Source organism: Phragmites australis, chromosome 7 (assembly GCF_958298935.1).
Source record: "Phragmites australis chromosome 7, lpPhrAust1.1, whole genome shotgun sequence".
Taxonomy (NCBI): Eukaryota; Viridiplantae; Streptophyta; class Magnoliopsida; order Poales; family Poaceae; genus Phragmites; species Phragmites australis.
The window spans coordinates 37,313,222-37,332,706 of NC_084927.1; the positions used below are offsets into that span (position 1 = coordinate 37,313,222).

The 19,485-nt window shown below is 43.2% G+C and overlaps 4 protein-coding genes across 5 annotated transcripts; 1 reads left to right on the top strand and 3 right to left on the bottom strand.

Moving 5' to 3' along the window:
* The first annotated feature begins 772 nt into the window (after positions 1-772).
* Positions 773-7,070, top strand: LOC133925648 (uncharacterized). The gene is made up of 4 exons (XM_062371504.1): positions 773-826; positions 2,866-2,989; positions 6,040-6,096; positions 6,873-7,070. Exons 1-4 carry the CDS (start codon positions 795-797, stop codon positions 7,068-7,070), a joined length of 411 nt encoding a protein of 136 aa, XP_062227488.1. The 5' UTR covers positions 773-794.
* An 812-nt stretch (positions 7,071-7,882) lies between these two features.
* Positions 7,883-10,733, bottom strand: LOC133925204 (ubiquinol oxidase 4, chloroplastic/chromoplastic-like). Of its 2 annotated transcripts, none has more exons than XM_062371087.1 (9): positions 10,391-10,727; positions 10,131-10,311; positions 9,923-10,016; positions 9,711-9,826; positions 9,359-9,467; positions 9,188-9,256; positions 8,794-8,865; positions 8,654-8,701; positions 7,883-8,287 (listed from the first exon to the last, which is right to left on the bottom strand). In XM_062371087.1, exons 1-9 carry the CDS (start codon positions 10,522-10,524, stop codon positions 8,082-8,084), a joined length of 1,029 nt encoding a protein of 342 aa, XP_062227071.1. In that variant the 5' UTR covers positions 10,525-10,727; the 3' UTR covers positions 7,883-8,081. The 2 variants fall into 2 exon arrangements, with proteins under 2 accessions (XP_062227071.1, XP_062227072.1); XM_062371088.1 differs by lacking the exon at positions 7,883-8,287 and adding an exon at positions 8,295-8,515 and having other exon boundaries at positions 8,592-8,701; positions 10,391-10,733.
* Positions 10,734-11,651: 918 nt separating this feature from the next.
* Positions 11,652-14,894, bottom strand: LOC133925205 (uncharacterized). Its single transcript, XM_062371089.1, has 5 exons — positions 14,455-14,894; positions 14,284-14,356; positions 13,424-13,488; positions 12,694-12,803; positions 11,652-12,079 (listed from the first exon to the last, which is right to left on the bottom strand). The coding sequence occupies exons 1-5, from the start codon at positions 14,566-14,568 to the stop codon at positions 11,806-11,808; spliced, it is 636 nt and encodes a 211-aa protein (XP_062227073.1). The 5' UTR covers positions 14,569-14,894; the 3' UTR covers positions 11,652-11,805.
* Positions 14,895-16,534: 1,640 nt separating this feature from the next.
* On the bottom strand, positions 16,535-17,870 carry LOC133925206 (ethylene-responsive transcription factor 7-like). Its single transcript, XM_062371090.1, has one exon. It carries the CDS (start codon positions 17,535-17,537, stop codon positions 16,977-16,979), a length of 561 nt encoding a protein of 186 aa, XP_062227074.1. The 5' UTR covers positions 17,538-17,870; the 3' UTR covers positions 16,535-16,976.
* Between the last annotated feature and the right edge of the window lie 1,615 nt (positions 17,871-19,485).

Sequence of the window (19,485 nt, forward strand, 5' to 3'; positions counted from 1 at the left end):
ACTTGGAAGCGTCGGTTTGGAAGAGAAGAATCAGTCCAGAAATTTTTAGTATTTAGTTTATATTTATACTAAATCCTAGAGATTTGGATCTAAAGCTACCATTCCAGACGGGCCTAAGAGTTATCAAGACACAAACAAATTTGGTCTTGACAGGCATGTTTCAACAAACAATCATTAAGACAAGTTATACTGATCAGTACTAATGTTTATATCAATTGATCTTTTTCTTTTTGCTAACAAAGCAAAATGGTATTCTGGCTATTTAGAAAGATTCTTGGCTTTATCGTTGGGGTATTCCTGGTCGCAAAAGCTACCTTGCATCATTTAGAAGTTTTACGTTTAAATTTCTAACTATCGCTATTGTTAAGATAATGGTAACTTATATTATAACGTGAAAATATTTAACTACCGCACAGACACGTAACTAGTAATTATTAAATCCTCATTGGTAGCATCCACTTAATTTTACACCGCCCCTCGGTGGTGGTTCCCACTTTGTTGCCGTTGCAGATTGCCCGGTGTGTCCTCCAATAGCAATGTATTCGGTCACACCCTCCACTATTTTCCAATTCCCTCTAGTATCAGCAGCCTCAAAACCTGTCTGTTGTCAGATTTCAGCATAGTATCTCTGTAATTCCATATGAACTGAACTAAACACGTGATAGTGCATTTTCCTTTGGAATGAACGATATCGTTGCTCAGATGCCACGATCTCCAAAGCAGTAAAAGAATGCTTGTTCTTTCTTGTTTTGATGCTGCCGCCAGGAGGACCAGGAGCGAATCGGGGCCTGTATATGCAGAAGCTGATTCAGGTGGAAGCTGCCAGGTTTCTCTCATTGCCAATCTGAGTGCAGCTGCTTTTGTGCATCTAACAACTGCATGATGCCCATTTTCTTCCTCCATCCCGCAAATTTGACAAGTGTTGTCCGGGGTCAGAGTTCTAGAAATTTTTTTGACAACGTCTGTGCAAATTCTTAAACTAATAGCGTTAAAAAAAAACTTCTAGAAAAAAAAAATCCATTTCACATCTTGAAGTTTTTAGGATGTCTGGATAACCTCTATACTTTTATGCGTCTCACTTTATCCTCTCCCCCCAATAAGTTCATGTCAGTTCACTCCTTCCTTGGCATTTGTCTTTGTTTCATCATCATCTTATAAGTGCCCTGCTTAAAATTAAAATTTGTTCGATAATAGATGACATTATACTCTATCTATGAAATGATTTTGTAGTTTTTATTACTATTTGCATTCATTTTCCTAACTCAAGGGATAAACCGGTATCAGATGCTCCCAACACAAGCAAGTAGTAACGGAAAAATTTCAGTGTAGCACCAGATATGATGTAATATATCATTAAAAAATTAACTTAAAACAAGGCTTGTATAAAAGAAAAGTAAAGGAATCAATATCATTAGCAAGTAAAGTGACTTTTTTTGGTAGTTTAGGCGAAAAATATGACGAATAAACTTTATAGGTTATTCAAACAATTGTAAACTTCATATCAGGATCCGCGAGGGCCCTTAACGGCAGTTAATTGATTCCATTGCCACGGTGGAAGCAATCACAGGGGAGAGTGGACGCCTACTGATGGAGCAGACATCCCATTAGGTGTTTTATACTTCGACCAAACTTATGGAGACGAGCGCTTGAGCAAAGGTTAAAAATAGTTAGAATGTGTCGCGTGTGCATTGGACAGATAATCGCTTAAACGAGCTCCTAATTTCATTTAGACATTTAAGCATCTATACTGTAGTTGTTTTCGTGGTAGTTTGAGGATCTTGTACAACTGCTTAATGATTCTCTCTCTTTAAGCAGTTATGTAAACTTCTTTGCTTAACAAGGCCGGAGGAGAAAGTATGGGAAATTGGCGGTGCGGAGAGAGTTTTTTTTTTTAAATCGTCGGGCATTTTCTTGAAAGTTTTTTTTTTAGCTTTTGACGAGACGTGCATCCCACGCAGCCCTAAGTAGCTTGAACGCGGATGACTCGGGAGGGGAGCTCCTGACTCTCCTGGCTCCCTCCGTCACTGCCAGCCGAGCTAAGACTCCGATGCAGGTGCGGAGAGAGTTGGGGATGTCATTCCATCGCGGATTGAATTTTTTTATTTTATATGGTGAAATTAGAGAGAAATAGTAAAAATATAAGATGATAAATAATATCATAACTTTAAATACTATAGCATAAAATTTAATTCATCCATCTACAATTCAACAGTCCACGTACATTTGAAATCACCTGTCAGATGATCCCCTTCCGTCGCGGTGCAGCGAGGCCGACCAGGAGCGGACCTATTTGAATCGGAGGCCACCGCTGTGCCCCCGAAGCCTCCTCGCTCACCACGCGCTCACAGAGACATCCCGAGAGAGAGAGAGACAGAGAGATCGATGGCGAGCTCGCTGGCCCGCCTGGGAGCGGCGGCGCGGATTCTGCTGCTGGGGAGGTCGGACGCCGCGGCGCTCAGCGCCTCTCGTCGTGCTGCGCTGAATGGTGAGCGGGCTAGCCATTTCGTGGTCCTCCATTCGTCGTTAGAGAGAGGGGGGGGGGGGCGGGATTGGAGGGTCGTGCTTACTCATGGTACTTCGATCGGAACTAGTTGGTTGATGTTGTTGGCGTGGAGAAGTGGTAGCCTCATAGCCTGTGATGTTGCGTGGTTTGATCTCTCACTCTCTGCTGCATTGTCTGGTCATTGGGAAATCATGCGTGCAAAGTGATTTAGATAAGAACTCAAATGAGTAGCATTTTGAGGCTTGAGGACGCCCACGAAACTATTTCGATTTTATTCCGCTTATACCAAAAATGTATTGTTAGGTCTGTGCTTTTATACAGTGGGTCCGGTTATTAATTGCGAATTGAACTTCAACTTGCAGATGCCAAGTTCATTCCGACGTGAAAGTAGCCCCTACATCGGACTTGAAGGATGGGGAGAATTCTTCTAAAAAGTGGAGGATCAAGATACTCTATGATGGTGATTGCCCGCTCTGTATGCGTGAGGTATATATGTTGCACAACAATCCTGGGATTTGTTATATTCGGCCACTGGACAATCACTGTTGTGCTAGAACTCTACGATGCAGCTTAGGAAGAACACAGCTTCGTTTCCCAATGAGGCAATGATTACTTGAACATGTTAAACTAATGGCAATATATAACTAAAAGATGGCATTGCTGATTGTATTATGTAGCTGTACGAGTAATTTACGCTGTGTTACTGTGTTCGCTAGTTGTTTTGTCTTGGCCCAATTACAGAAACAAGATTTGCTGCATTTATTTAATATCCCAGTGGCACCATTCAATTACCTAAAATATTCTAAATGTGATGATATGTCCGTTCCTCTTTTCCTTAGTTTTTTTAATCCTCTTTCCAGTTAGATGATCTTTGATGCCTAATTAACTGCTGAGAGTAGTTATCTATGAGCCTATGATAAATGGAGAAAACAAATTATTGTCCGGATCCTGAACCAACTCATGCAGTAGATAAATTCTTGTTGAATTCATGTGACATTTGTGTTGTAAAAATAATGCCTTCTGCTTTCAGTTCGTATACCTTGGTAGAAATTCTCTGATAAACTTTTCCCATGATGTTTAATTTTTTTCTCTCAGAAATACTCACCAGCTATATACTTTACCTTACATATAAGAACTTCAGTTGAGATATCTGAACCCCATGTCTTCAGGGACAGTCAGTACAGACTACGGAATTCTCCACCATGAACCTTAATATTTCAGGATGCGCTCACCAGATTTAGCCATGCTACGAGCTCAATGTGCAGTACTATCTCATGGAAGTAGCATACTTTGACTTGTATTTGAATTTGAATGGATTTTCTTCACTGATAATGTTGGTTATGGCCGAAACAATAGACACCCATTGTATTGATATCACAGGATGTGATGAACCGTAGTAGATGGCCCTGGACCCAAGCAGCGCGGCCTCGCCGGAAGGCAGCAGCCGCACCACAAGGGCAGGGATAGGAGAAGGGACCGGAAAGATAGATTGATATTCTTCTTGTTGCCAAATCAAAGACTGCTAGCTGCTCTTTATAGAGCTACGCACGGCTCCTAACAAACCTCCACTAATTTATCTCTAATCGATATCTATCTCTAACTGCTTCTCTTATCTAAACAACCCAACTAACTAATAGATATAAGGATGCTTATCAGCACGTGCTACAGGGCACGCGGGTACTGTTCACGCCAACTCCATTGGACCTGCACATGACACAGGAACTAAATTTGCTTGTACTAACTCATGTACAGGTAAACATGCTGAGAGAGAAACGAATCATATGGAGCTATAAAATTTGTTGACATAAGCTCCAAAGATTACTCTCCAGAGGACAATCAGGGCCTTGATTACGAAACTGTGCGTATTACTTCAATTTACAGATTCACTTGTTTGTTTCCTCTGTTCATGCTTTCTCATGAATGAAATTGGTCATGTCATGTTTGGTTTCTTAAAGGCTATGGTATAAGTTACTTTGCAATAGTAGTGGCATAGACATTCAATTTTTGGCATGCACAGAATACTGCAATGAATTTCTCCATGTCCACTGAAAAATGTTCAATTATGACCTTTCTTTTCCTTGCTTAAGCACTTGATTTTGAATCTTTTATGGCTTCCGTTTGGTATTAGGCACTGTTGTTCTGATACTCCAGGTACTTATGTTTGTAAATTCTTGATGGTGCTTAGCTCGTTAGTATTCATGCTTCTATGCTCTCTCAGAAAGTGAAAAGCAAATTGTAAAGCATGTCAAGGGTCTGATTTATAACCACCTACTACTCACTGCTAATATATACTACTTGGTTCCTACAATTCAGTTTTTGAGAGAGCATTTTTTTTTAACACGGGGAAACCCCATTTCCAATACCAGGTAACGGAACCATAGAACCGTTTAGCGTCTTACATCCAACACCGAAAGGATAGAATGAGAAAAGGCAGTTTAGACATACTACGATTACAAATGTGAGCAAGCAAAGCAAAATGAGTCTAGTAAGAGTATCTGGTAACGAGCTGGAACTTCTCAAAACGTTAAAAAAATCTGGAAGCAGACAAGTAAGCAATTCTTCAGTGAGCCTCCTACTCCTCCGAAGGTCGCTGCTCATCCTCCTCAGTCTGATCTTCAGAGATTGACACCTGATTGCTTGGGAGAGATCTTGAACAGGAGGTCTGTGGTTGGGCAGCAATAACACTCGTCACAGTGTTCAGCAGGCCTTGTGCCCCTTGCATCAGCTCCTCTTTACTCATGCCCTTCAGGAGATCTGCCCAGATTTTTAAGAAAGAACAAGCATGAAAGATTATCTCACTAGGATGACGAATGAACGTCTTCTCAAAACATGCTTTATTATGAGTTTTCCAGTATGCCCAACATATTGCAGCTAAGCCTATCACATGAAACATTTTCCCCTGAGGGAGGAAAGATTTAATCCAACCGTAGTACTGAAGATTGGAGCTAGGAATTGAGTCAGCTCAACGAAAAGAGCCACAAAACCCCAAACTGCTTTAGCTACAGGGCAAAGGAATAAAAGATGAGTACAAGACTCTTGTTGAGTACATAAGTAATAGGTACCATCACCAGCCCAATTGCGCCTTATCATATTGTCCTTAGTTAGAAGAGCTTTTTTGTTCTAGCAACCAAAGAAACACCTTGATTTTCAAAGGAATCTTTGCTTTCCAGAGATGCTCAAAAGAGATGCTAGGAGAGCCTCTCACTAACCATCTATGCATTGATCTGACAGTAAAAGTCACACTCTTCTCAAAGGCCCAAGTAATCACATCTTCAGAATCACTCAGTTGAACTGGTGTTATCAAATCCTTAATAAAGTTCCACTGGGACTGCAGTTCACTAGTCAACCATCTTTTAAACGGCAAATTTGTTAGTAATTTGGGAGAGCATAGGAGCACTAGTCGTTAGTAATTTTTTACTGGAATCAGACTACATGTTAGCATTATGTTTTGTGGCCAAATAGGCAATTACATCAGGAACTAAAGCATCGTGTGCATTTGTTTATCTTTTCTAAATAAATTTATTTTCTGCTTTCAGACCATGGGGAGGATACATGCCATTCTATCAGATGGAACTGTCATCACAGATGTTGAGGTATGACACTCACATCATGTCCTATTGAAATTTTCCAGAATTGTCCTTTTCAAAAGGCAGAGGCTACTGTCTTTCTGCCAGATAAACTGTTGGATGTAAAAACAGACTAGTTTGAACATATTTTGCAGCTAACGAAAGGCATAGTTAGACATAGAATTAATGAATGATTAGATGATTCACTACCACAAACCTGTAATACATTTTTTTCTCCTGTGGTCACTTAAATAATCTGCGGTGCATAAATGCATGCTTCGGTTCTGGTGGGGATGCGGTTCTACAAGGTTCAAAAATCAAGATTGTTCTCTTTTGATCCTACGCAAGCTCAAATACTAATGTTTTCTTGATGGCGTCCAAGACACTATTACACGCAGAGCTTATAGTCATTAGACTGTTATATTAATTGTGTTAACTTTCTTATGGCTTGTTGAACTTTAAAACTCTGGAATAATTAAGGCTGTGTGCATCTCACGATGCAGAGGCCAGGAGACATCTTTCATCATCTAAATAATAATAATTGTCTTAACCATAGTGAATCATATACTAAAGAACTTGTTGTTGAAGCTCCTTATCGTCAACAAAAAGTTTGACCCTAGCTACGAAAGAATCATTCCAAACTGTAGTGCCAACCTAACAAAGTATGAGTGTAATACCAAGACAAATGAGATGCTTTTATGGGCCTATGCAGAATTTACTTATGTTTAGTCTATGCATAAGGTATGTTTAGTGTTAATATTTGTGGTTTTCCTGAAAGGTAGTAACTGTTGTTATAATTGCAGGCATTTAGAAGACTGTATGAGGAAGTAGGACTTGGATGGGTGTATGCTGTTACTAAGTCTGAACCTGTAAGTCCACACTTACAAAGAGCAAAACATAGGATCAGCTTGTTTCATACATTACAGAGGGTTACCATTCAGCTGCATGTGTTTTTTTATCTTCTTACGACATTTTTACTTCTTTTATTCATCTTCTTCTGATACTCTGCAGGTGGCTACCATAGCAAATGCAGTATATGGTGTATGGGCCAAATACCGTATGCAAATTACAGGTTAACCACTAAGAACCTTGCACATGGTTGACTCTTGACACTATTGTTCCATTTGTTGTGGTAGTCGGATTAAGACCATTTTAATGAAACTTACCCATAAATGAAGTATTGATAGTTTTGCATTAGAGTGAACAAATTTGATCTTTTTTTTCCTACCATCGAGGTCGACCTCCACTGGAAGAGACTATGGCAACCAAAAACGGTAAGTTGGCTGAAACTTTCTGCATAAATCATACTGTTTGCGAGTGAATGAACATATCAGTAGCTTCCGTTTACTGACTGCTTTGTCCTTCCGCAGGGCGAATGTAAAGACGACAGAGTATGCAAGATGTGAGCATGAAAATGTTAGTCTACTCTGCTGCACACCTCACCTCTACATATGCTTAGATAGGCACATACTAGTCTTAACGTTAAAATTATCGCAGTGACATGGAAAAAAATTCGGTGAATAGCTGATATAACGGTTTGTGAAGTAAATAATTTTATCATCTGTACACTGCTTCGGTGGGAAAGACATTTTATGGTGACCGTCTCCATGAATTGTTCTCATTTTTATCTTGAGCTATGGTAAGGGATGGCGCCGTGCCTTCTGATCATGGTAGTCGTCTATATTGTGTTCGTGAGTTCACAAAGCAACGAGATTTCAATGGATCATAAATCACATTCAGCTTTCGCGCTGATCTCCTACATGTTCTCGGAAACCACACACACATTTAGAACACAGCAGGAAAATCCGCAATGTTTCAAAGCCTGAATTGGCATCTCTTCACAAATAAGATATTCGATTGTGTTACATCTACAGCGACTTATGTAATATATGACCCGGACTAAAAAAAGTACAGGCACGACTATTCCTAATTTTAAGGGAAAAAAAAGGAAAACAAACAGAATATCATCAAAATTTTATATTCTATCATGCCTGAACACAAAGATACAGATCTCAGTCTTTACTTTTAAGAGACTTTTTGACACAATCCACGATACCTTCACAATCATTTTCGGGTATTACACATTCCGTATCAGTTTCTAAGCAGTTCTGCATGGAGTGAGGAGAACGAAGATTTCCATGTGTTTGACAGGCTTTCATTGTCTTGCAGTGCTCTGCCTCATCATCTCGTATGTTGACAAACACATCATATAAGTTATCTGCAGTAGAACATGGGAAACAATGTAACACTTCCATACAACAATGTTATGGCAGAAAAATAGAAGGGTGAATTCAATTTCTTGTTCACGTCAGCATAACAGTTCAACCCAGAAAGCAAGAAGCCAATAAACAAGGAATCAAAACGATGATTTGATTTATCCTATATTTCATTAGGCAGATCAGTGAAACTAATTTCACAAACTATAGCTAACTTGTTTAGTCCCAACCTTCTGAAAAAATATTTCGTTAGGCAGATCAGTGAAACTAATTTCACAAACTATAGCTAACTTGTTTAGTCCCAACCTTCTGAAAAAATAACGTAGAAGAAGGCATACAGCTGAAGAAAGAGAGAATGGCAAGTTTACCGATTTTAGGCCTCCTAGAACATGGGACTCTCGCTGTCTGAAACTCATCTGAGAGGGGAAAAAGGCCATGTAAGCAATAAGCATAGATATTAATGATTAATATATAGCATTAGGAAATACAGGCCAATGAAAGGGCTTACCAAACATGTAAAGATCCTCATTCAGGTAATAGTTTATAGCTGCCTCAGGAGCTGGTAGTCTTTTCAACTCCTCTGTTAAAAAAGAAACAAATAGCTTACATCATCAAATCGGAAGTGTAGTAAGAATGATTCAGCACCCCATCTAATTACCAGGTGGATTTCAAAACTATGTAAGACATAAGAATGATTGAATAAGAGAAATTAATGGCTTGAAATGATTTAAGCCTTCCGGACGATTGGTATGAATGAGAGATTCAAAAACAGGTTGAAGAATGAAGGCATAAAATTAAACGATTTAACCCTCACTGCCTCACATTGATAAAAACACTAAATCATGATAAAATGCTGCGGAACCAGAAGATTATATAAAAAACGAACATTGAGGCTGTCTTACCCTCATGGAGCTTGAGAAACTTGTCATAAGTTGAGTATGCATGCCTCTCCACACATTCAGAAAAGTGATCTGCATATAAGATTAGCAAGTGCAAGCATTATCATCATGAATGAAAAGCATGGTAATAGAAAACAAGCATTTACTTCATAATTGGCAAGTGAGCGTACTTACAAGCCATTCTTGGGCTCAGCATGTACATTGCAACAGTCATGAAGTAGTAAAAAAATGCCATAAACCGTGCAAGAAAACGATCAAGCCATAAAGAGTTGCCACCCAATTCCTGATATGAGTCAAGAGGCGAAAGGAAGTAAGCAATATGCAATATGATAATCAGGTCAGGAGCTGAATGAGAAGTAGATTGAATTAATTTAGAGAATCGACCTGATAATTTATAAAGAAAACAGAATATGCAAAGTTGCAAACTAACATTACGAAAGCAAGGCACAGTAGCACTTTCACATGACACTGAAAGGAAGGTCTTACACACATGAATTTACTATGGTGAGGAAATATGGAGACATACTTCCATGATTAAGAGGTGATGAAACTCGTTCCAGCTTTCAGCAAAGTGAACCTTTATGTAATCAGCTCTTCTCCACCAGCCAAATGTCTCATACATATGAAGCACCGATATAAATGCTGTTCAATAACCAAGCAGACCTTAAAACAAGCACCAAAATGATGTGCCAGAAACCAGCACTGCAAAATTTATAGGGACCTTCAGGCTGCCCTCACCGAAATACGGCACCCTAGCAATTGTCTCCAATACGAAAAATCTGGCATAATTGCGGTCACGGTAGAAACCATCAAGTATCATTATCACCGACTCCTGCAGAAAGAACATGTAAAACCATCGAGATATGGATACAACAACCAGACAACGGCAGCAAGATTTTGAGTAAATTTGAGCTCTATGCTGAAAATTTGGTGTTATTTGTATTACCGTGAGGAAAATGTTCACGGACTGCTCGAGCTTCACCACCCAGCTCTCGTCCGTGGGAACCATCGTGTCGTCCGCTCCGTCCAGAGGCGTCGTCTTCTTCACGGGGAAGGACTCCTCGACGGCCACCTCCGTCTGCTGCTTCTCTCGCTGCGTTTTCACCGCCTCCGTGCGAAACCTCCTCCTGCGCAAGCCGAACGAATACTGGTGTGAAGAGGGGAACTCGGGGGTGCGAGCATACGGACTAGGGTTGGCTAGCGTACCATGTGGCGACGGGGCCGAGGCGCGGGGCGCGGGCGCGGTGGGCGAGGAGAGGGAGGAAGCCGGGAGGGGGCCGCGGCGGCGACCGCGCGGTGGTGGGCTTGGCGTGAAGGGGGGAGGTGGAGGCCACCGCCATGGTGAGGGTGCGATTTCGTGGGGCTCTGGCTCTGCGGCTTCGGGGGAGTGGAAATGGGCAGCGAGCGGCGGAGCGCGGGAGGGAAGGAAGGGTTGGCGAGGGGAACGATGGTATATTCGCGGTGCCGGCCGCTGTGTTCCCGTGCTTGTCGCGGCTTTTCCGGAGTGGGAAGCCCACGGAGCACGAATTAGCGACGTGCGAACGAGCCCAGGCCTCGTTGGTGACGTGCCATGTGGCTGTTGGTGGGGGTGTTTTTGGCGCCGTCCCATGCGGATTTTCTCTTAGACCATTTTTAATAGATTTTCTTCGTAACTTAGAATTTTTTTTGAAAGGATTTTCATTACTTTTATCGCTACAACAATTTTTTTTTTATATTTTTCTTCATAAAAAGATTCTCAAATCACTCCCACTAGAACGGTATTATTTCTATTTTTACTTTACGAATTATTTTGAAAAGAAATCGTTGAAGATGGGGAAAATAAAATGAATGATAATAGAAAAGTAAATCAAAATGAAATGAAAGAAAAATGGTTAGAGATGATCTTAATAGGTATAGTAGAGTAATCTTGTGTGTATTGTATTAAAAAGAATGGATGTCACTGTGGTTTCGTTATCAAGCCGAGCCTCCCAGTTGAAGGGCGACATGCCAATGAGCGGCATGCGTATATATTTGTAAAATTTTAAATCGGACACATATATTTATAATTTTTAAATTTAAAAAATATAAAAAAAATATGTTGCTAGGTGGGCGGCAGCCCCCCCGGCTCGGCACGGCAGAGCCCACGAGACGGAAAACAAGAGGATTGATGGTTGTGGGCTCCGGGGGGCAACGAGATCTGTGGGATGCCAGCGCGAAGCACGTGAGGCACGAGCGGCATGACCAATCACTGCCACAGGCCTGCGGCAAAGCTAGACCCTTCAGATGAAATGTGCCAAGTTGTCAACGCGCGATAATATATTAGGGCTTGTATTACCTTAAACATAGCAATCTGATGCGCAGATTAAAAAAGGTTAAGAGAAAAATCTGCTGCACTGTTTCGATCATAACTTAGCTCCACGAGACTGTCTCAGTTCTGAAAATAACCTGGCAGAAAGGAAGTATAATCTGAACTGACAAATGGTAAATCAGTACTAGACAGGTTCCCCGTCTAAAATCACTCGGTTAAAACTTTCCATGTCACGGCTGCATCCGCATAATGCATTATGACCTTAATGCTACAAAATGATCCACCAGTCATATGGTCTGTTCTAAAGCGCATAGACCATGTTCACTTCTATTAGTCATGATGTACATCCTGCTGCCTGAGCATTACTGCTAACATTCGCAGAAGCCCCGCTACTTGAGGGGGCATCGGTGCTATGACCCAACAATAGATGCGCGTCCGCACTCTTGGTCTTGGACGCTAATCTGCTGTTTCTGAGTCTGTTTTTGAGTTTATTGAAGGGCCGCCAATGCCATCTATTGTGCGACTTTATTTGACCCATCAGCTTTTGTTGCTCTCTTCGGAAGGCCCTTCGAGCGTACCAAGCTCCACCTCGCCACCCTAGCGCATACCTGACCATTCCACAAGATAACACATTAATTTAGGTTTATGCAAACGAACAGATAGCGTGTGCACGATTTGTTACTTGCGTAACATTGTCATCAGATGGTAGGATCCAAGACTTTACATAAACAAAATGAATTTGCCTGCCTTGCAAGATGCTATAGCAAAAATTGAAGTTGCAGTCAGCAGTACATGTGGAAACAGGTCCTAAACCGAGAGCATTTGGGTGCAACACTGATTCATAAGTAAAAGGAGCTGAAGCATGGCATATGCAATTTAACGTCAGAGCAGTGAATTTCAAGTTTGGGCTATATACATTCCAACATCACAGCTAAAATATGACCTTTAAGTACAACCTGGTGCAGTCAAGTGATGCTATAAATGGAAATGGTCGGCAGAGAGTATAAAAACAAGTTATAATAATTAATACTATGCCACACTCTTTGGTGGGAAAAAGGGTTCAAAACTCAAAAGGTAGTGTTAGTTATAGAAAACAGTAACTATAGAGACCAATGTGTCAAGCTCCATTTCCGTGTGCCAAGTACTGAACATATTGATACAATCCAACTGGATAATAGTGAAATAAAAGAGTAAATTTTATATATTAACAGCACAAACATACCCAACAACCGTTGTTGTCAATGCAGTGGCTATACAGGCTGGAGTGCTAACATTGCTGGTAGTGACAATCTTTTTTATCTCTTCATGTTTGACTTTGTGATTATCCTTCAACTGTTTACAGAACCAAAAAAAAAGTAAGGTGCACATCAGTAAAATTAAGCAACTAACGGTACTCAAAACATTGCCGGCAGTCAACCAGCAATGAAAAATGAAAAGGAAAAAAGAAAGCAGATGATGTAATTACTGCCACAGAACCAAGGCAAAAGGTCAATTAGCGGGTAACATAGTACAAGATAAAAATATAAGCATCATTTTCTTTGTTGGGGGGCGGAAGTGCATGGTCTATGGGCTCGCCAGCAAGATCAGAGTGCACAAAAATTAAAACTACAGATCCAGTGTCACAAAGTCACCATGGCTCATTTCAGTAACTAAAAAAAGGCCACAACACATAATAGATACAGATGCAATGAGCAGAAAGAAAGCATCTTAACCTTATCATCAACAAAACAGCAAGTATGTTACAATGGAATAACAACTGGGCACATATGCGCATGGTTTTAATATAGTATGGCCTGAATTTAATGCATACTACGAAACAATCTGAAACTTGATATCGGTGCTACAAATGAAAGTTGCACTAAGAAAAGCACATGAACAGGAGAGAAAAATGCAGTGGTGCATTCAAAGAATAACCAAAAAAGTTTTAACTGTGTTCCTTCTAAATTCCTTACAGATTCTTCAATTGACTGAAGCCTCCTGTCAATCCTTGATTGCTGTACATGACGAAGTGAATAACCTGCAAGGAGTAACTCACATTATTTATCAGAATATTGTGAATCCTTCCAACGAAGATACTCCAAGAAACTTAAGCAACTATGAAACATATACGCCAAAGGGCATACGCTACAATGACAGAAAAAAATTGGCCATTGATAAGCAATTAATTGATTACCATGTGATAACCAGAGGATGGAAGGCGACATTCGGCGAGCTTACAGGATTGCAAAAGGATCTTCAGAAAAGAATTTGCTCTCGTTGTTCATCGAGCAAACCCAACAGTCTCTCTAGCAGCTCAAACATGGCTACACAATTTTTTATACCTTTTTTCCATTCTTATTCTTTTTTTTTTTGTAAATACTCTGTTTTGCTAAAAAACGTGGAAGGCAATTTTAAATCTCAATCAAGAAGAGTTATTTCGTACAAATTAAACTGAGGATTTGGCAACAAATCCAACAGACCAACACCAAAGGTGCATAACCTACAGTCACCAGAAATATGGGGGAAAACGGAGTCCAACTCCAACCACACCGCGGAAACCATTGCTCTACTGCAGCTTTGGTTCTAATTGAGACGTTCGCCAATCCCTATCAAAGTGAGGTCTTATGCTAAACAAAGATTTAGCAGCATATCAGCTGCGCGATTTCAGAACTCGCTCCCTCAACTACATCCTACCGCGATTGAGAAACCCAGCCTAATCAATCAAACTGAACCTCCACGCACTTAATTTCACACATCGCCCACCAACCAATGAGCAATACTGAAACCTAAAACGACAGCCGAACTGCGAGGGCAGGGACTAGAAGGGGCGTACCGGCCCATGCCGTGAGGATGGAGGCGACGGAGGTGCCGACGGTGAACACGACGCGGTGGCTCTCGAACACTTGCTGCGGCCATCGGACGACCGACCACACGCGTCAGTGAATCAATCACAGGAGAGACGGAGGCAATAGGGAGGGACGGGTGGAGGGGGTTAGGTCATCACCTTGGTGGAGAAGAAGGTGTCGCGGACGGCGGCCCAGGAGTTGGACGCCCGCCTCCGGATGTTGGGGAGCGCGAGCAGCGCGCGACCCGCGCCGCCTAGCTGCCGCACCACCATCTCCTACTCCCACGATCTCGGCGCTACTCGCCTTTTCGGGGGGGATTTGGGAAGCGAGCGGCCGAGTCGGCTTAACCGTTTGGCTCCTCTTCCTCCTTCCCACGGCGACAGTGCGACCAGCTTGCGCAGTACGAAACGAACGGGCGCCGCGCCGGTGATGAGGGTCGAAACGAACGCGGGGGCGGAGTTGCCTTTCCCAGGGGATCATTTTTTTTTTCCACACTCCCGAGTGAGTGATTAACCATTTACCTTTTTAGCCCATAGCAGTTACTCATAGGAGCCCATGTCATTAACAGGGGGACATTGCCACTTATAAAAGTATCAAAAAAAAATGATCCCTTCTCTAAGAAGTTAGAAAAGTGAAAATTCCACTAGTCATACTTACATTTGTACTGAGATTCGTATTTAAAAATAGATAAAAATAAATAAATAAAATAGGTGAAAAATTAATAGATAGATACGTAAGATGAATAAATAAGATAACATTTGTATCCACGTCTCATACAAAATTATTTGTCTCGTACAAAATTACTTTTTCCGAGACGGAGCCTCAGAAATGGTATCCATCTAGCGGTCCCGTACTACTGTTACTGCTAGCTTAAAAGAGAGAGAATTTGACAGCTCTCGTTGTTTAAAAAGGAAAAAGAATTTATATTTGCCAAGCTCGTGATGTATGATAAAAAAAATGCGTCATTCGTGTCATGAATATTCGCGAATGTCTCTGAATATGCATGTGTAACCGATCCGAGCACACAGCTTACGAATTTGGAATAAATAGACTTACTTGCTCAAGGGACTGACGCAGAAATCGCCCAAACTCAATCGGTTAGAGGTACAAGTAACAACACGTTTATACACACACCATTGTTGTTCTGCAGATTTTCAAATTCATTCGTAGTCTCGTAGACGTCCATGGTACTCGCTTAAGTCTAACTAGAGTTCCTCTTTGAAACGCATGGTGTTTGCAGCAAAATTCACCTTAATACTACTACTCCTAATCAATCGAAATCCTAAACATGGCCTAAACGATGATGGAGCATCCGCCCGGTTATGTTGAAGCGCTGAATATTCGGTTCAGTACACGAAACAAGCAAGCATGGCGCGAGAAGGACACGAAACACGTGGCTTCTACCCTTCACATGGCAATCAGCAAAATGCCCCAAAAGTTGTAGCAAGAAGATTCATGCTAGATGCTGTTGGTTGGCAAATACAAACAAACTTAAATGATATTAGAAGATGTTAGGAATGGTAATAATATAACAGAATATAAACTTTGTTTGGTTCATATCGGTAATGCAAACATAAACGGCATTCAAACCCTAAGAATCACTGGAACACACACCTCAAGAAGAAACTGCTCATGGTGGTAGTGGTGGTGAGCCGCCGCTGCCGTCGTTAGCCCTGCGTGAGGCTCTCTTTGTGGATGTCGCCAGCTCGACAAGGAGAACCATGAGCTAGCTGACAAGCCGGCGAGCCTCTCCCCTCTCCGCCCTGTGTCAATCCAGTAGCGCCCTCACCTGCGCCGATCTGGACGGCCTCGATGCCGCCAACAGCCAGCTCCAGTGGCAACGGCTCCGACCCATCATCCCCGCCGCGAGGGGCTATAGTGGTGAGCCCTCTTCCCTTTTCTCGCACAAATCCTGACGGTGGCCACTGCACCCTTATCGGTCCACGTCGTCGTGCCCTTTGCATACTCGTCGATCCATGCTACCATAGCTCCATTGATCCATTCTGCATCCTAGCTCTAGCGGCGGGAGCTCGTGGGATCTTCATCCATCAGCGGCAGCATGGAGACCGGATTCAGAGGAGGAAGGGGGTGGGGGGACCGGATCTGGAGAAAGAGAGAAGGCAGCGGCAACTTTGAAGGGCAAATTGGGCAAGTAGGAGGTGGTAGGGACGGGTGGCTGTCAAGGAGGTGGCGGTGATAAACGTGTACGAGCGGAGAAGGTTGGTATGAAGACGATAATGCTCGCGTGGAAACGGTATCAAATTTCTTTAGTGCTCTACCCGATTACGAGGAATTGATTACAGAGATGACTGAAACAAACAGGAAAAAATGGGACATGCTACCCACTGTAATCAAATCGCGTGACAATAGCCCCAACCAAACACTACCCTGGTTCGAGAGCTTCAGATGCTCTATGGTGTACATACAGAATGGCAGGAAGATCGCAGCCGATGCAAGTACAAGATGCCAGAAAAAAGAAAACTTTCGTGGATCTGACCTGAAGCTGCACGCACGGCTTTGCGCAAATCATCCATCCCATCTATTGTCATTCTTATCGCGTACAGAATAGTGAGTGGTACAGGCTCTCTTGAGCACAAGAAGTCAAGCATCTGGTCAAGAACAGAAGACCAAAGTAAAATCGCCTTCTCCTTTTGCTGTTGATGATCGTGGATCCGATCATTCAGAGCCGTAGGTCCGTGCACGGTTGGTGCTCCCCGTCCAGCGGCGGCGGGAGGTTGAGGTCGAACGGGGCGCGCGACCGGACCGTGGAGGCGTCGTCGCCGTCATCCACGACGGAGGCCGATGAGGCGCAGTCGCTGTGGCAGTCTGCGACGGGTGCCGCCGGCCGCGGGGGGCGCGGCACCGCCCGCCTGCGGGGCACTGCCGTCGTCCGTGCCGCCGCCCTGGGCCCGCGGGGGGCACTAGATGACTCGACGGTGGAGCTGCTGCTGCACGTGGGGGCGGCCGGAGCCAGAGCCGGAGACGGCGCCGTTGCGACGAGGCCGCTGAGGTGGGAAGTGAGCGTGAGGGTGGAGATGGGGAAGTTGGTCCTGGCGAGCGGCCCGCGCAGGTTCCGCGCGGCGACGTCGTACGCGCGCGCCGCGGCCTCGGCGGAGTCGTAGGTGCCGAGCCAGACGCGCGCGCGCTTCGCCGGGTCGCGGATCTCCGCCGCGAACCGGCCCCACGGCCGCTTCCGTACTCCCCTGTACCGCGGGGCCGCCACGGCCGCCGTGCCGCACATCGTGTCTTAATCCTATCTCTCACGGACCGACCGCCACGCGCTCGCTTAGCAAAACTCCTCGACGCGCTGCTGTTTTTAGCTGGAACGCGCAGAGGATAAGCTATGACGCGCGGGATTCGGCAACGGGGGAGAGAGAGAGAGGGCGGTGTGTGGCCGTGGAGGGAGAAGATGTGGAGGTGGGTGGTAGAAGAAGGCGTGGCGTGGTGGGAGGAGACGCGGATAGCATGCTTTGCGCAGCCGCTTCCCACCTCCCCGACGGCGTCCTCGTCTTGCCATTACTTTTCTTTTCCGATTTGATTTTCTCTTGGGTCGCCGAGTTCACTTTGTTCTCCCGCTTTCAGTTGCGGGGCATCAACAACACGTTTCGCTTTGGTTTTGCCTTGCTCGGTCTCATCTACTGGCGTCGCTGTTCTGTCCACTACGTGGAACAGACTCCGGCCGCACGTAGTGTAGCTAAGCAAAGATTGCTCTAAAGATTTGGCCGCATTTAAACTCGCCTGGTACATTCTGGTGAGATGGGATTCGAATCCCATCGTCCGTGGCGCAATCCAGACGGGTGGAATCAAATCAGCAGCCTAAAATTAGGGATGGCAATAGATCGGATCGGATGTGGGTGAAAATCTTCGGATGTGGGTGAAAATCTGATCCGAGCCTTGAACCGGACTACCTTATCTACGTCTGCAAGAGTGACGTGTAAAATATTATGTCTGTGCATATGCCCGCTAGGTACTGAGATACCCACAATCATTTTCTAAAGAAATGAACACAATTTGAGCTAATAGAGAGATAATACCTTGAAATTCATTAGTTTTATACATAGAAGCTACATGTTCTTTCTCGTAGTCATTCATGTACAGAACCTCAATCAAGTGTGCCATCGTAAGCTTACTCTCAACAATTTGGTAAGCAAAAGGACAATATGAAACAATATTGATGGTTCTGAATGGTGAGTTATTTTAAGTTTATAGTCCGATAAAATGGAGGCAAAATCATAATACAACCTTAGATCAGATAAACATTAGAATTAGAACTTCCTCTATAAAAAATTAGGCAGTTATACAAGTAAAAAAAATAAAGAGAAAAATTAGGTTTTTTCATACCTACTTTGGGCAGATTTGGGGACACACATTGCTAGCCTTAGACCTACTCTTAATTCGTAATGCCCTGTGTGGGTTTAGAAAGCCGTTTTGAATTCATCACTAGGGCTGAGGTGTATTTGATGATAGCCAGCTCTCAGATCTAACTTGGAGAACCAACAAGCACCGGATAGCTCATCTAGAAACTCATCAATAATGGGAATTGGGTATTTAGGAGTAACTGACAGAGTGTTCAGATGGCGGTAATCAACACAAAACCGTCATATGCCGTCTTTTTTCTTGACTAAGAGGACCGAAGAGGAGAATTCACTAAAACTTGGTTGAATAGTGCCTTGTTGAAGAAAATTATGTACCTTTTGCTCAATTTCATTCTACATTGTCGGATGACTACAAGCTAAGCACCTGGCAGGAGAGGGCTCTTGTGATCACAAGGGCGACTAGGTGGTAAGCCTTCTGGCTCTGCAAAGATGTTAGGAAATTGATCCAATATTGACTAAATAGCTGCTGGTAAGAGTGACTGAGATGTGGTGGAAGACTCTGTTGTGACTGCCAACAGTTGTATTGTTGAGCAGTGTGTGTTCAGGTAGCAGGCCTTGTAACTACACCCAACTGCCTTTGTAAGGAATAGACATCGTTTTGGTGCCCCAATGGATCTTCATAGGACTGAAAATATTGAGTCAATCCATTCCTATGATAGCTCTGTAACAGTGCAGAGGAATAATCTTGAAAGGGGTGTGAAATTCAGTTCCCCGAACAAACCATAATGGCTGCTGAATTTCTTCAGTGCAGTAGAGAATACCACCATTGGCCGCTTGAACTAGCAAGGGATGTTGCACTGCTGTGACTCCTTG

Bases quoted from the DNA above. Each gene is read 5' to 3' on its own strand.
- LOC133925206 (XM_062371090.1), bottom strand. From the start codon at position 17,537: ATGTGCGGCACGGCGGCCGTGGCGGCCCCGCGGTACAGGGGAGTACGG.
- LOC133925648 (XM_062371504.1), top strand. From the start codon at position 795: ATGCAGAAGCTGATTCAGGTGGAAGCTGCCAG. The intron at 2,990-6,039 runs GTATATATGTTG...TTCTGCTTTCAG, and splicing joins GCCCGCTCTGTATGCGTGAG to ACCATGGGGAGGATACATGC. The intron at 6,097-6,872 runs GTATGACACTCA...TTATAATTGCAG, and splicing joins CTGTCATCACAGATGTTGAG to GCATTTAGAAGACTGTATGA.
- LOC133925204 (XM_062371087.1), bottom strand. From the start codon at position 10,524: ATGGCGGTGGCCTCCACCTCCCCCCTTCACGCCAAGCCCACCACCGCG. The intron at 9,468-9,710 runs GTATGTCTCCAT...GACTCATATCAG, and splicing joins ATCACCTCTTAATCATGGAA to GAATTGGGTGGCAACTCTTT. The intron at 9,257-9,358 runs GTAAGTACGCTC...TCTTATATGCAG, and splicing joins GCTGAGCCCAAGAATGGCTT to ATCACTTTTCTGAATGTGTG.
- LOC133925205 (XM_062371089.1), bottom strand. From the start codon at position 14,568: ATGGTGGTGCGGCAGCTAGGCGGCGCGGGTCGCGCGCTGCTCGCGCTC. The intron at 14,357-14,454 runs GTGATGACCTAA...CGATGGCCGCAG, and splicing joins ACACCTTCTTCTCCACCAAG to CAAGTGTTCGAGAGCCACCG. The intron at 12,080-12,693 runs GTATGTTTGTGC...TGGAATGGTCAG, and splicing joins TTGACAACAACGGTTGTTGG to GTATGCGCTAGGGTGGCGAG.